This window comes from Euleptes europaea, chromosome 4 (assembly GCF_029931775.1).
Source record: "Euleptes europaea isolate rEulEur1 chromosome 4, rEulEur1.hap1, whole genome shotgun sequence".
NCBI lineage: Eukaryota > Metazoa > Chordata > Lepidosauria > Squamata > Sphaerodactylidae > Euleptes > Euleptes europaea.
In genome coordinates, this window is record NC_079315.1 from 2,791,036 (window position 1) to 2,807,154 (window position 16,119).

General features: G+C 46.4%; 1 protein-coding gene across 1 annotated transcript in view; it reads right to left on the reverse strand.

The window, feature by feature from the left end:
• Positions 1 to 253: 253 nt before the first annotated feature.
• Positions 254 to 16,119, reverse strand: part of ADK (adenosine kinase) — a 269,577-nt gene continuing 253,711 nt past the window's right edge. The window contains exons 10-11 of the mRNA XM_056849134.1: positions 14,640 to 14,726; positions 254 to 385 (exon numbers count right to left, since the gene is read on the reverse strand). Of these exons, the coding sequence (XP_056705112.1) occupies positions 261 to 385; positions 14,640 to 14,726 (212 nt within the window). The 3' untranslated portion in view covers positions 254 to 260. The remainder of the gene's footprint in view (positions 386 to 14,639; positions 14,727 to 16,119) is intronic.

The following is a 16,119-nucleotide window of genomic DNA, read 5'->3' on the forward strand; positions in this document are numbered from 1 at the left end:
AGTGCTACTCCTGGGAATTGTGATGGGGTGCGGGAGGAGGGGATACTAAGTACCGGGGCTGAACGGAACCTCGCTGGGTGGCACGACCTCTAATTTAATACATGCAAGTCGCTGTTGTGTCAGGGAGAAGAAAAGGACTGTCGGAACAGAGATAAACATGAATAGAAGTACAGAAGCCTCGATGCAGGGTAACGGGGAGGGGGGAGGATGGGGAGAAGGAGGCGGAGATCCCCTTCTCGATCTCTCAGGGCCCCCCGACATCAGCGGAAGTCAGGCTTCTCTGGGAAGGTGCAACCGGAACGCTTTATGATCACGCTGGCGGCGTAGTTTCCGCCACGGATGCACTCCGTCAGTGGCCGGTCGTACACGAGCTGGGAGAGGAAACCTGGAGGGGTGAGAGGGAAGGAGAGTGTTACAGGTGAGAGCGCCAAAAAAAATATCCGGGAATATGCCTGGCCGACTCTTCCTCTCAGTGGAGGAGGGCGCCAACCGACAAAGGGGCCCCCTGGAGAATTGGGGCCCTGTCAATAGCAAAATACCTTTCAAGCCAATGGTGCCTTCTCTGCTTCCTAGCATTTCCAACAGAGAGGGAAACTTATCACCTCCAAGAGAGCAACTTCATAGTGGCCATTTTGACTGGCTTTGATGCACCTGTATGAAGCTGGATGTTGTGAATTGTGAAGGTAACAAACCCTCTTCACTTAAGGCGTCTCATTAATAACCACCCCCTACCGAAACAAAAGGCTCAATTAGCCATCATTTTAAAATGGCGCGAGGGTCTGCTATGATCAAATAAATAAATCAAATTATCCTTAACAGCAGGGGGTTTTTTTAATGCAAAATTGTTATGTCAACAAAGGCAAGATTGGTTATTTCTGTCAGAAATAACTAACTAGCAGATCACCAAAGATCCAGTTAAATATTTGGGTATATGTATTGCTTCTTCAAACAATACACTCTTTCAAAATAATTACCTCAGAGTGTGGAAAGAAACAGATAAAAGATTTGAACAGATGGTCCAGACTCAACATTTCATGGCTCGGTAGAATATCGACCATCAAAATGAATGTACTCCCCAGACTGAATTTTTTGTTTAATTTTTTACCAATTTTGCTTAAAGAAAACATTTTAAAAGACTGGCAAAAATAAATTAACAAATTCGTATGGAATGGAAAAACAAAGGGAAGACTGCGAGCACAGACATCAAAAGCAAAAATCAGGAGAGAACCTGGTGGGAAAGCAAAGGGCAGCTCTTCCCATTCATCAGATTTAAAATGCAAGGTGTGCCTGAGCGTTTTGAGTGGAAGCTGAGCTTTCCAAGACAGCAGCTCCTAAAATAACAGATGTCTGTGTCCAATGGTGTTTCTGGCAGCCAATGATAGCCAGACAAGCATCACAACTGAAAAGGGGGATGAATACCACTCCATGGGCAGCATGCAAACATTTCAGTCAATAAAATCAATGCTGGATCAGACCCAGGCCCATCAAGTCCAGCAGTCTGTTCACACACAGGCCAACCAGGTGCCTTTAAGAAGTCCACAAGCAAGACGGCTGCAGCAGCATTATCCTGCCTGTGTTCCCCAGCACCTAATAGGCATGCTCTTCTGAGAGAGGATAGGTGTGCATCATGACTAATATCCATTTTGACTAGTAGCCATGGATAGCCTTCTCCTCCAGGAACATGTCTACCTCCTCTCTTAAAGCCTTCCAAGTTGGCAGGGAAAACCTGTTTTGCTATTGCTGTCAAAAGAGAGCCCCGTGGTGCAGAAAAGTAAGCTGCAGTCCTGCAGTCAAAAGCTCTGTTCACGACCTGAGTTCAATCCCAACGGAAGTCGGTTTCAGGTAGACGGCTCAAGGGTTGACTCAGCCTTCCAACCTTCCGAGGTCGGTAAAATGAGTACCCAGCTTTCTGGGGGTAGACGACTGGGGAAGGAAATGGCAAACCACCCCGTAAACAAAGTCTGTCTAGTAAACGTCAGGATGTGACGTCACCCCATGGGTCAGGAATGACCCGGTGCTTGCACAGGGGACTACCTTTACCTTTTTTTATTGCTGTCAAAGGACATTTGCTTTTTGGCTAAAATGGGAAGAACTTTTTTTTTTAAAGGCCTAAGCCAAATAAATGAGATTTTGAGAGAAAGAGAGAGAGAGAGCTGTTGGCACTTGTCAAACTCAACAAAGAAAACCTTCCTCCAAATCACATAATATTTAATACATTCTGCAGTTTCTAACCTGCTTCCTCAAATGCGTGTTAATATGCTAAGAAAAGCCTAAACTGATTAATGAAATAAGGCTCTGATTTTGTGTACTTCATAAAAGATCACTGGAAAAAAAACTACCTGCACAATGTGTACTGCAGTGTTTGCTTAAAAAGAGAGGCAAGTATTCTGAATAGGAACATACCACTGCCAGCTTGTTATGGTCTTCCTGGCAGTGCCCATCACGCCGGGTGGAAACAGCTGCTCACAACAGCCAGCCATGTGCCATTTGCAGAGGTGAGGTTGTGATATTCACTCCTCTCCCAGCTGAAAAGCAAACGGTGCTATGATTTCTGGAAGTCTTTCAGACTTGCCGGCATGGCTGATGGGATGCCTTCCAGGCCGGTCAAGTGCAATTGAGATGGTTTCGCAAAGCAGACGCCCAGAATTTGCACCAGACGAGTCACCGTCACAGACTGAGAAGAAATGGATGGACATCAACGGGATGCAACTTCTGGGATTTAATTTTGTAACAGATGCCGCCTGCAGCAGCCAAGAATCCTAGCAGACTTGCCTTTCTCAATCCAAAGCCTCACCACTCTAAATAAAAATGTATTATATTAGTATTACTAAGGATGGGAGTTGGCATCTGATTTTGTATCATTAGAATCGAGATGCAACATCAACCATGCATCAACTAAGTCAATTAACCAAGTCAATAGAACAACATCCAGGATTGCAGAGAGCCAATGCGGTGAGGCGGTTACAGTGGGAGATTAGGGTCTGGGAGACCCAGGTTCAAATCCCCACTCGAAGGACTCTGGTGATGGGAACTAGAGAGAGAAAGAAGGCATTTTCCACCAACAGCCAAGAAGGAGACTCAAAACAGATAAAAGGAAGTATTTCTTCACACAAGGCATAGTTAAATGGTGGAACTCCCTGCCCCAGGATGTGGTGATGGCTGCCAACTTGGAAGGCTTTAAGAGGGGAGTGGACATGTTCATGGAGGAGAGGGCTATCCGTGGCCACTAGTAAAACCAGATACTAGTTATGATGCACACCGATTCTCTCCAGGATCAGAGGAGCAGGCCTATTGTATTAGGTGCTGTGGAACACAGGCAGGATAAATGCTGCTGCAGATGTCTTGTTTGTGGGCTTCCTGGAGGCACCTGGTTGACCACTGTGCGAACAGACCACTGGACTTGATGGGCCTGGGTCTGATCCAGCATGGCTGGATCTTATGTTAATGCTGCTGCAGTCGTCTTGTTTATGGGCTTCCTGGAGGCACCTGGTTGGCCACTGTGTGAACAGACTGCTGGACTGGATGGACCTTGGTCTGATCCAGCATGGCCTTTCTTGTGTTCTTATGAGAACAAATACTGTTACAGCAGACTGCTGCTCTGCTCAGAACCCTTATTGGTGCTCAACCTCCAGGGGCCAAACCCTACCTTAGACCCTTACCAGGTGGGGATGCGAGGACCCCACACAGGCAAGAGAAGAGGATTGCCTTCCAAACAGTGACTGCTGCAAATGCCCCGCCCCCAACATATGCAGGTACCGTCCATGTAGACGGGGGTCGTGTAGTGGTTAGTGCTGAACTAGGATCTGGGAGAACCAGGTTTAAATCCCCACTCTGCCATGGAAGTTCACTGGGTGACCTTGGTCCAGTCACAATGTCAAACATCTCTTACTGTAAAAAAATATCCCTAATATCCAGCCGGCACCTTTCCGCCTGCAGTCTAAACCCGTTATTGCGAGTCCTATCCTCTGTTGTCAACAGGAATAACTCCCTGTCCTCCCCTAAGGGACAGCTCTTCAAATACTTCAAGAGAGTGATCCTGTCCCCCCTCAACCTCCACTTCTCCAGACTAAACATTCCCACCTCCCTCAGCCTTGCCCCATAGGTCTTGGTCTCCAGGCTCCTGATCATCCTCGTCACTCTCCTCTGCACCCGCTCCATTCTGTCCACACCCATTTTTAAGTGAGGCCCCCCAGAACCGCACATGGTACTCCAGGTGCGGCCTGACCAATGCAGTGTACAGGAAGAAAATGCCACCCCACCCCAGCAGATCATGAGAGGGAGGGCACCTTGGCCATATTCTGGGCATGGAGTAGGCGTCACTGGGGGTGTGGGGAGATAGTTTCCTGCATTGTGCAGGGGGTTGGACTGGATGTCCCTTGTGGTCCCTTCCAACTCTATGATTCTGTGATTCTATGATTCTCCTTCAACAGTTCCACTCTTTGGAGGTAACACATTTAACAAGTGAGGGTCTTCGCCTCACAAACGGATGCCAGGAAAGGAACGTTTCAGTAACGTCTAGTTACAGGACAACTTTCTCTCCCCCACCCCAGAGAAGTTTGCTGATCTCGGGGGCCTTCTTGAGCGGCGCTCCTGCTTCCTCCTCAGCGTTGCGGGTTCCTCACAGGCCACAAAGAAAGGCTGCCGCTTAGCTCGTCCACAACCGACGCCGTGCTAAGGACTCGCTTCCCCCCCTCACCAAGTAAAATCAATACCCTGTTTGAGCAAACACATTTACGGCTTTATTAGGATGTCTGGCTTGTTCGGTAACAGCCACTTGAAGCGGCGGTAGCAAATCGACTCGTCTCAGTTAAACCGAGAGAGAGAGCAGGGTAAAAAGGCCCGTCGATACGGTTGTTATAAAAATACGCTGTGGGAAACCAGAAAGCGGGAACAAACAGCCTGGAATGTGTCAATATTTTTTACTCAATATCAATATTTTTCCTTTCCAAGAACGTTTAAAAAAAACAACACACCTCCCCTGAGTTTGCTGCTTATCAAAAGGACCACATGCTAAATATCAAATGCTTTTTTCCCAGCCAAGTTTGACCGCCACCGCAGCTTCCATTCAGCGCTATTAGTGTTGTTTGTATTTATACGGTCGCTGTCAAAAAGGCCGTTCCCTGCCATGAGGAGGTCACAGAGGGAGGAGAGGGAGACGAAATACAGGGGAAATCAGGGGAAGATTGTCCGTTTGGTTCAGTGTGGTGTAGTGGTTAAGAGCAGTAGTTTGGAGCGGTGGACTCTGATCTGGAGAACTGGGTTTCATTCCCCACTCTTCTACATGTCATATAAAGGATGGTGCCGAGTTGTTTTCTGTTGCCCCAGAAGGTCGGACCAGAACCAACGGGTTGAAATTAAATCAGAAGAGTTTCCGTCTAAACATTAGGAAGAACTTTCTAACAGAGCGGCTCCTCAGTGGAACAGGCTTCCTTGGGAGCTGGTGAGCTCTCCTTCCCTGGAGGTTTTTAAGAAGAGGCTAGATGGCCATCTGTCAGCAATGCTGATTTTGTGAAGTTAGGCAGATCATGAGAGGGAGGGCACCTTGGCCATCTTCTGGGCATGGAGTAGGGGTCACTGGGTGTGTGTGGGGGAGGCAATTGTGAATTTCCTGTGTTGTGCAGGGGGTTGGACTAGATGACCCTGGTGGTCCCTTCCAACTCTATTATTCTATGATAATCTGGTGAATGGGATTTGTTTCCCCGCTCCTCCACACAAAGCCAGCTGGGTGACCTTGGGCTAGTCACACTCTCTCAGCCCCACCTACCTCACAGGGTGTCCGCTGTAGGGAGGGGAAGGGAAGGTGATTGTAAGCCGGTTTGATTCTTCCTTAAGTGGTAGAGAAAATTGGCTTATAAAAACTAGCTCCTCTTCTTCTTTTGCTAACATTAATTGAATTCAGTGAACATTATTTAAACATCTACGTTAATTATTGAAACTGAATTGGAAAACCCTCATCACCAGCCAGTGAGGATATCAGGCAGCATTCAAAAAGTCAAACCTGATCTGCCTTCAGTGCGCATTTGAACTGTGTTACCTATGGTAGTAACATATGGGTACTGGTCGGGGAGGGGCCATGGCTCAGGGGTAGAGCATCTGCTTGGCATGCAGAAGGTCCCAGGTTCAATCCCTGGCACCTCCAGTTAAAGGAACCAGGCAGGTAGGTGATGTGAAAGACTTCCGCCTGAGACCCTGGAGAGCCGCTGCCAGTCTGAGTAGACAAGACTGACTTTGCTGGACCAAGGGTTTGATTCAGTATAAGGCAGCTTCATGTGTTCATGGTCTTGGGTATGCTGCAACACAATGCGAACCGCACCAGTGCTCGGGTAGACATGGAACAACCAGTCAGAAGAGAGATTCATGTCCCAATATAGTTGCAACTCCCATTCATAGAATCAAAGACGCAAACACTAAAGGTCACAGCCACGTTTCTGCGTAGCTCCGGTACATTTCAATCGTTTTGTGCGGGAGATCTTTTCAGTGGGCTGCTGAAATTTATTGAGGAGTATCCTTGCATTCTGAAGTGTAAGGATACTGAAGTGTAAGGATGTGTCACTGGCCACCAAGATTAGGTTAATTCATGCCATCGTATTCCCTATTACTATGTATGGGTGTGAAAGCTGGACAATGAAGAAAGCTGACAGGAAGAAAGTAGACTCCTTTGAAATGTGGTGTTGAAGGAGAGTGTTACAGATACCCTGGACTGCAAACAAACAAACAAACAAACAAACAAACAAAAACCAAATCAGTGGGTTTTAGATCAAATCAAGCCTGAACTGACCCTAGAAGCTAAAATGACTAAACTGAGGCTGTCGTACTTTGGTCACATTATGAGAAGACAAGAGTCACTGGAAAGGGCTGCCAAAGATAGGATATTTTGGAGGACTTTCATTCATAGGGTCGCCATGAGTCGGAAGCGACTCGACGGCACTTAACACAAACACACACATCCTTGCATTCCTGCCACAAAAATACTAAACACGGTGCCTCTCAGAACAGCAATACAAATTAAAACTAACGCTGAGAGCAGTGACTGATTGTGAACCATAGTAAAAAAAAAGAAACCCTCAAGAGTGGCAGAGTGAGATACTCCATTCAAGACTGTCTCGCAGCTCATGGAAGTGGAATAAAGTTATCTTTGAGTAAGTGGTGAAGGTGATTTGACAAAGAGGAGGAGAGAATGAACATAATGCAGAGAAAAGGGGCAGCCCCCCCCCCAGGGGCAATCAGGACACAACATTAGAGCTACCGCCTAAGTGGCTTGGGGAGAAACACTCATGTGAAGAACCTTTTTTTCCCCTGAGTGTTTCTAACATTTGGTGGGGTGGGGTGGGGGGTGGAGAGAAGAAAGGGATGTTACTCTCCTGGCTGCACTCACCACTGATTTGTCTCTTAGAAGTCAAACGGTGCTCTTTCTAGTCATCCGGGGGCAAGAAATAAAACATGAAGAGGTCAGAAATTGCTCATCCGCCAGCAGTTTAGTGGCCAAAGGGGGCTAGCCATTATTCTCGGGTGCCTGCAACTGCATTCACCCACGTTAATAAATCTAATTAGCCTAGCGGGAACGTTGTTATTACATACTTACTACGTAATTCCATCGAGACTTGAAGATCCACAAATCCCCCTACTACGCAGCTCTTTAGAACCCACAATGTCCAAAAAGACTGCCCAGAAACGATAAGACTCGTGGCCTACAGACGAACCAAAACTCAAGAGGTGGTTCAGGACAAAAACAGCAAGAGTGAGGATGGTTTAGGGCAGGGGTGTCAAACTCAATTGTTACGAGGGCCGGGTATGACATAAATGTCACTTGGTCGGGCCAGGCCATGCCTCGCCAGCCCAGATTGAGAGTTGGGGTGGGGGTGGCTGCCTCGGCTGGTTTGTGGGCTGGATAAGAGCTCTCAAGGGGCTGGATTTGGCCCGGGGGCCTTATGTTTGACACCCCTGGTTTAGGGGATGTCCCGCTGATGGAAGAAAGTGCAGGAAAGACGAGGTGGCCTAAGAAGATAAGGGTGGCTGACCATGCCAAAAACAGGGAAAGGGGAAAGAGAGGGCTCATAGTAGATGAGCATGTGTGGAAGAAGAAAGTGCAGGAAAGACGAGGTGGCCTAAGACACAGGTTTGGAAGAAGATAAGGGTGGCTGACCATGCCAAAAACAGGGAAAGGGGAAAGAGAGGGCTCATAGCAGATGAGCATGTGTGGAAGAAGAAAGGTGTCTGGACAGGATTTTAAAAATCCCTGCAGAAAGACTAGGGAGAAGGGTAGGCTGATCCCTCCCCTGCTAATGAACTTGTGCAATGAACTTTCCCATAGGGGAACATTCAACCATGCAACCATTTAACATCTTGAAGTGGTCTAGTTGAATAAAGGTAAAGGTCGTCTCCTGTGCAAGCACGGGGTCACTACTTACCCAAGGGGTGACATCACATCCCAACGTTTACTCGCAGACTATGTTTATAGGGTGGTTTGCCATGGCCTTCCCCAGTCGTCTACACTTGACCCCCAGCAAGCTGGGTACTCATTTCACCGACCTTGGAAGGATGGAAGGCTGACCTTGAGCTGGCTACCTGAAACTGACTTCCGTTGGGATTGAGCTCAGGTCGTGAGCAGAGATTTTGACTGCAGTACTGCAGCTTACCCCTCTGTGTCATGGGGTTCTCTAAAGGTGAAGGTAGTGCCCTGTGCAAGCTCTGGGTCACTACTGACCCATGGGGTGACGTCACATCACGACGTTTATTAGGGAGACTGTTTATGGGGAGGTTTTCCATAGCCTTCCACAGTCGCCTACACAAGCTGGGTGCTCATTTTACCGACCTCAGAAGGATGGAAGGCTGAGTCAACCTTGAGCCGGCCACCTGAAACCGATTTCCGTTGGGATCAAACTCGGGTCGTGAGCAGAGCTTTGACTGTGGTACTGCAGCTTACCCCTCTGCGCCACTGTATAGGACAGCGCAAACCAGCCCTCACTGCATGCGCCTGGGGTAAGAGGCAGGAAAACACCCAGAACTGTGTGCGCTCTGTAGGCTGTTAGATACCCACAACACAAAGTATGCCACACGTACCTTGATACTGATGACCTGTTAGATTATTGTTTAAAAAATATTTTAATTTGTTTAAAAAAATATTTAATATTGTTTAAAAAAATATTTACATTTCTATTGCTTTTAAATGTGGTCAGATTTCTAAAGGGTAGAATTCTAAATGGTAGTAACATTCTATGCAAAAATAAATAGTGCTGTGTATCAGAATAATGAGGATCCTCAAAACATGACAGAGAAAAATCTACTGAAAGCATATAATTTGGCAATATCGTTTATGGAGGGCCAGTTACAGAGATGGAGTGATCTCATAAAAGCAGGGAGGGAGATGCAGCATTTATCTTGGTGGGTGAGGAGTGACACAAATTGCCCAGCGGTGGAGTGGGAAGCGGGAGGAGGGTTCCGGAAGTCACTCCCTTCCAAGCGAAGACAGACTTTTATAATTGGAAAGTCCAGGTCTTACGCCAGCAAACACCGCTCTGGGAACGGCAGCACTGAAGAAGAGAAGGGAAACAGGCCGTCAATCAAACGCCGATGATATGAAAATGGAATATTTATATCAAGACTGCGACTGACAGGGCACCGGGAGTCAAATCAGTGGATCGCTCCCACATTTATCTTCATTTGGCAGGACAGAGATGATGGTTGGAGCGTCCTTCCCTTCCCCCTCTCCCTTGTTCATGAAGATAAATTTTGGAACAGAAATCCAAGGCAATGTGGACTGTAGACAAAGCCTCCTGACAAACAATGACGGATCCCCTGGAACCGGGATCGTCTCGGGGGCATATTTCAAGGCTGCGGCGCAACCGTCCACATCTAGCTGTCCTTTTTCAAACGTCATTTCAGGGAAAGAGTGAGGAGAGAGAGAACGGAAGATTCAGAATTCTCCCCAAATTGGGACATTTTGAATGGTCAGACTTGGGAGGCTGAGTCAACCTTGAGCCGGCTACCTGAAACCAACTTCCGCAGGGATCGAACTCAGGTCGTGAGCAGAGCTTGGACTGCAGTCCTGCAGCTTACCACTCTGCGTCACGGGGCTTTTCTTTTTAGGGGTCCCTTATTTTGTATATATACTAAATCCATAGTAGAAATTCGGAGAGCTGTAATTACTTATCAAAGGCTGCCAAATACCATCACACACCAGATATCAGATACAGCCAGGTCTATACCTATATCCAGAGCTCCCACCGACATCTCCACCCCTCTCTTCAGAAACAGCACTGCCTTCTACAGAACTCTCAATCTATTTTTAAACAAGCGACAGTCCTTACAGCCACTGTGTTTCCAAATAAAGCAAGCACATCTTTTCTCCAGGTTTTCGTTGCGCAAGCCGCACACTTAAGCGGGCCCCTTGTTATCAGAATCTATTTGTGTAGATCTCTGGATCTGTCTGTTACACGGCACTATCTCAGCCTCTTCCAGAGTACAGAGAGAGGATCTATCTGTGTGTCTTTGCAAGGTCTTCCACTACATAAGCCATTAAATTCTACACACGGACACACACACAAACTGCCTGGTGGATTTGCCAAGCTGAGAGTAGATTTCATCCCTTATTTCGAAAGTTGCATTTGTTTCTGGAACGGCAATCTGACTATGAAAAGGGGCTACACATTTTGAAGCGCTTTGGGAGCCAAGTTCTCTGCTTCTGCAGAGGAGAAGGAGTAGGAGTAGGTTTTTATATGCCGACTTTCTCTACCACTTAAGGGAGACTCAAACCGGCTTACAATCACCTTCCACTCCCCTCCTCACAACAGACACTCTGTGAGGCGGGTGAGGCTGAGAGAGTGTGACTAGCCCAAGGTCACCCAAATAGCTTCGTGTGTAGGAGTGGGGAAACAAACCCAGTTCACCAGATTAGCCTCCGCTGCTCACGTGGAGGAGTGGGGAATCAAACCCAGTTCTCCAGATCAGAGTCCACCACTCTTAACCACTAGACCATAAGACCACAAGTGGCCTTAAGCTGCCCTTTGCAAATTTTCATGGCAACAGTTTCCACATTTCCCAAGCTTCCACGTGAGTGGCTTTCATTCATTCTCCTTTCATTTACAGAAATGTTTTGGCTAGCAGTGTCAAAGGCTGGATGTGCTAATACCACACGGTACAGAGGGCTGAGTTCTGCGCCCTCTATGTGCTTACACACAACCATAGAATACTTACAGCACTAATTATAGCACAACTTGTGCACTGGGAAATCCCCACATAAACACACACACTGTGCCCTGACCAGGCAGACTGGGTGAGGGTATAAAATGTAGAGGGAACTTGTATGTAAGGTTGCCAGTTCTTGAAATTTGAGCCTGGTGGGTCTTGGACGACAATGAACACAAAATGCTTTCTTCATCACTGTTGCAGATGCTCACAAGTTTCCTATTGCCAAGCTGTATGACCCACCTGCGTCAGGCTGCCACGAAAGCATGCGACCAGCGCATGAGAACTAAAAGTGCATGCAGAGAAGGTAACTCAAGACCATATGAGTCATTAGCACCATTTGGTTTTAACTTGTATTAAATTTATATGTACTTAGACAACTATTTAATGGTTTAGCTTTTAATTATATTGTTGGCCTCTTGTTAGCTTTTTTTTTGCTTGACCTTCTAGGTACTTAATTCTGTTTACAGGGTTAAGTTTTGTTTCCCCCCCCTTTTGGGGGGAACCTAACTGCAGACCACTTACTTGTCACATCATGTCCAAAGCATATTAGACATGCAACATATTATTAAGGAATTAAGAAGAGATGGTTTTTATACCCCGATTTTCTCTACCTTTAAGGAGTCCCAAACCAGCTAACAATCATCTTCCCTTCCCCACAACAGACACCTTGTGAGGTAGGTGGGGCTGAGAGAGCTCTAAGAGAGATGTGACTAGCCCAAGGTCACCCAGCTGGCTTCATGCGTAGGAGTGGGGAAAGCAACCCGGTCCATCCTCATGTGGAGGAGTAGGGAACCGAACCCGGTTCTCCGGATTAGAGTCTGCTGCTCTTAACCACTACACCATGCTGGCTCTGGGAAACCGATCTCTGTAATCTGGACAGCTGTTGTAATTTTGGGAGAATTCCAGTCCCCACCTGGAAACTGGCCACCCTACCCCACTGGCTTGGTTGGAGACAGGCCTCAGACGTAAGAGAGATGCAGAGATTGAGAGCACAGCCCTAAACAGCGTTACACCCTTCCAAGACTATTGACTTCCATGAAGAAGAAGAAGAGTTGTTTTTTATACACTGACTTTCTTTACCACTTAAGGAAGAATCAAACCAGCGTACAATCAGTGTGGTGTAGTGGTTCAGAGTGGTGGACTTTGATCTGGAGAACTGGGTTCGATTCCCCACTCCTCCACATGAGCGGTGGAGGCTAATCTGGTGAACTGGATTTGTTTCCCTACTCCTACACCTGAAGCCAGCTGGGTGACCTTGGGTTAGTCACAGCTCTGTTAGAGCTATCTCAGCCCCACCTACCTCACAGGGTGTCTGTTGTGAGGAGGGGAAGGGAAGGTGATTGTCAGCCGGTTTGATTCTCCCCTAAGTAGTAGAGAAAGTTGGCATATAAAAACCAACTCTTCTTCTTCTTCCCCTCCACACAACAGGCACCCTGAGAGGTAGGTGGGCCTGAGAAAGCTCAAAAAGAGCTGTGACTAGCTCAAGGTCACCTAGCTGGCTTCATGTGGAGGAGTGGGGAAACTAACCTGGTTCACCAGATTAGCCTCCACCGGTCATGTGGAGGGGTGGGGAATCAAACCTGGCTCTCCAGATCAGAGTCCACTGCTCCAAACCACCGCTCTTAATCACTACACCACTCTGGCTCTCCAATGAACTTAGAAGGGTGTAACCTTAATATTTGTATAAATGACTTGGATGATGGAATAGAGGATATGTTAATCAAATTTGCAGGTGACACCAAGTTGGGAGGGTTAGTTAATACCCCAGAGGACAGAGTCAGAGTTCCGAATGACCTTGATAGACTGGAAAGCTGGGCCATAAGCAATAAAAAGGATTTCAATAGGGAGAAGTGTAAGGTACTTCACCTAGGCAGAAACAACATAAGGCACAGGTACAAGATGGGAGAGAGTTGGCTTGACAACAGTACGTGTGAAAGAGATCTGGGAGTCTTAGTGGATCACAAACGGAACATGAGTCAACAGTGTGATATGACGGCTAAGAAGGCCAATGCAATTCTGGGCTGAATCAATAGGAGTATTGTGTCTAGATCAAAGCAAGTAATAGTACCACTGTATTCTGCATTGGTCAGACCTCACTTGGAATACTGTGTCCAGTTTTGGGCTCCACAATTTAAGTAGTCACAACTCTCTTTGAGCTCTCTCAGCCCCACCTACCTCATAGGGTGTCTGTTGTGGGGAGGGGAAGGGAAAGGTGCTTGTTGTGTGTGTGGGGGATGGGGAGAAGATGATTGTAAACCGGTTTGATTCTTCCTTAAGTGGTAGAGAAAGTCGGCATATAAAAACCAACTCTTTTTCTTCTAATAGATCACTGTGCTGCACAAACATGGCAGTCAAAAAGAGGATTTTGAAGAAACACTGGGGTTTGTTGGATGCTGAACAAGAAAAAAGACAGACATAACATCCTCTCTCCCCCCCCACCTCATCTCCACCAAAAAAAACCCAACAACAAAAGTAGTGTAAATGAATATGAAGTAGCGGCAGATGTTACTCTAATTCTGACTTTGTAAAAAGTTAACTCCTTCTATTTCTGTATGTGCACACCATCAGTCCAGGAAACAGATGTGTTAAGAATGGGGGCGGGGGAAACCCATATAGTTCAAACATTATGCTTAGTTATTTACATACTCTTTAATATTCACTGCAACCTGTTTAAAAGAACAGCAACACTTTAACAATTTAAAGCCGGGAGGGATTTCTGAGCACACCACACGGCATATTTGATGCCACTTGTTTATGCAACATTTTGACAGATACAATTAATCTCGTGAAAACGATGCGGAAGCTGCATAATAGCATATTATCTTTAAAGGCCCTAAACACACTTCTTCCTGGGAGAATTAGCAGTCCATTAAAACACAATCTCACGATGGAAACGAAACGCTCGGAAAGAACCAGTTCACATTCTGTGCTTGAAATAGAACAGTGTTTCCCAAACTTTTCGGGCCACCGCCCCCTCAGTTCCACAAACTCAACCCCAGCGCCCCCTTACCCTATCCTATAAAAAGCATTATTCAAAATAGGGATTTGCGTGACTCACTAAAGAAAATAATAACGATAAAATTTCAAAACTGTAACAATTAATTGCACATCTATTCAAAATCAAATTAAAACTTTTTAGTTGAAATTTATTCAACAAAACTGATGAACTTGATCCAGTGGTAGTCTGGAAAAAAGATTCTGATAGTTTCCACCAGATTTGCCAGCATGGTGCCATAGCTTTATCTGTTGTAAATTAGTGAACAACACAGTAGAAGGGGCCCACCTCTAGTGCCCCCCTGCTGCCCTCTTGCCTCTTTGTGCCCCCCTAGGTGATCCCACCGCCCCCCAGGGGGTGGTACTGCCTACTTTGGGAACCACTGAAATAGAAGAAAGTTCTCTAATAGGGGAGAGGAAAACTTCCAAAGAAAGCAGTCAGTACAAAGATTAAATACCTCCCACAAATGCATCTCCTGCTCCGTTGGTGTCCACAATTTCGCTCTGGTCGCTGATTAGGACGGGGAAAGCCCGCACTTCCGTGTCTGAAAAGGAAAAGCAAACAAAATGCCTGAGAGGTGGGCTGGCGAGCTCCCGAACCACAACCATGCGAAAAAGAACGTCCCTGTGTAACAACTCATCGCGGATACCAAAATGCGCCCACAAAGCACTGCGTATTGACTTGAGTATGGATTAACGCTTCAGGACATCCGCGGATGCAATAAATGCTGGCTTGAAATCAGTTGGGTAATGTGAAAAAAGCAGTAGCCGTTGTGCTTTTCAGGAAGAAAAATGCTGTGAAACTGTATCTATTATGTACAAGAGGAACATAGATACTAGATCCATTTGGTTTTATAGCCTTAATAGAAACACTTTCCGGCCTTGTTTCCCATTTTTTCAAGCCTGCTGCCATTCTAAAGACCATTTCAAGGAATAAAACAAAAATCGCACATGCTTGAATGTACTATTTTCCGCATAACTTACAGCATGCAGGTATAACAACTTCAGAACGCAGGGGTCACAGACTAAATATATGCTACTCATTAATCAGCTAGGGCTTTCTGGTGGGTAGTGTCGTAAGGATGTGATAAAAACATAATTACCACCTTGTTAATGTGCAAATTACCACACGTACAAGTGCTGCCTTGCAGTCAATGCGCGCTGAACAAACACACAGATTGGTTGGGTCTGCAGCAGACGGAGACAAGAAGATGGGTACAAGCTGCTCCCACAGGTACAGAGAGCTATCCTTGAGGGCGGGTTATTTAAGGAGGTATCCGAGACTATGCAATGTGACTAAAGAGACAGTCATCAAAATGTTTCGGACAGCTGTGTAAACTGCTCTCCGGAGCAGATTGCAAAAATCTATCTATCTGGTACATTTTCATCTCACCCTTCATGCCAGGAAACAGAGGGAAAGGCAAACATAGACCCTTCTCAATCAAAACCCAGGGAAGCGCGATTGAATATAGAAGGACCGGAAGGATCTGAATTTCTGCAAGGTGCCGTTTGCCACTTGGTCTACCAGATGTACAAGCACAGAGGTGCCTCCGGGAGGAATTACAGGCAGGCTTGTTAGTAGAGAGGCAGAGCAGCTATCTTTCCCTGTGTTGTACTCTCACTGAGGAATTACATAATTACTGATTCACTTATGTTGTTGGTAAGGGTGATTCAATAAACATGTTATTATTCTAATAATTTTCAAAACCGCCCCCATTTAGGAGAAGAGGTAAAGTGATTACAAATTTGTTCACATGAAAAACTACTGCTATGTAACTTCTGCTCTGTAAGAGCAGTACATACTTCAGTCTGACGTACTTTGGTCACATGATGAGAAGACAAGAGTCACTGGAAAAGACAATAATGCTAGGAAAAGTGGAAGGCAGCAGGAATAGAGGAAGACCCATGATGAGATAGAATCATAGAGTTAGAAGGGAC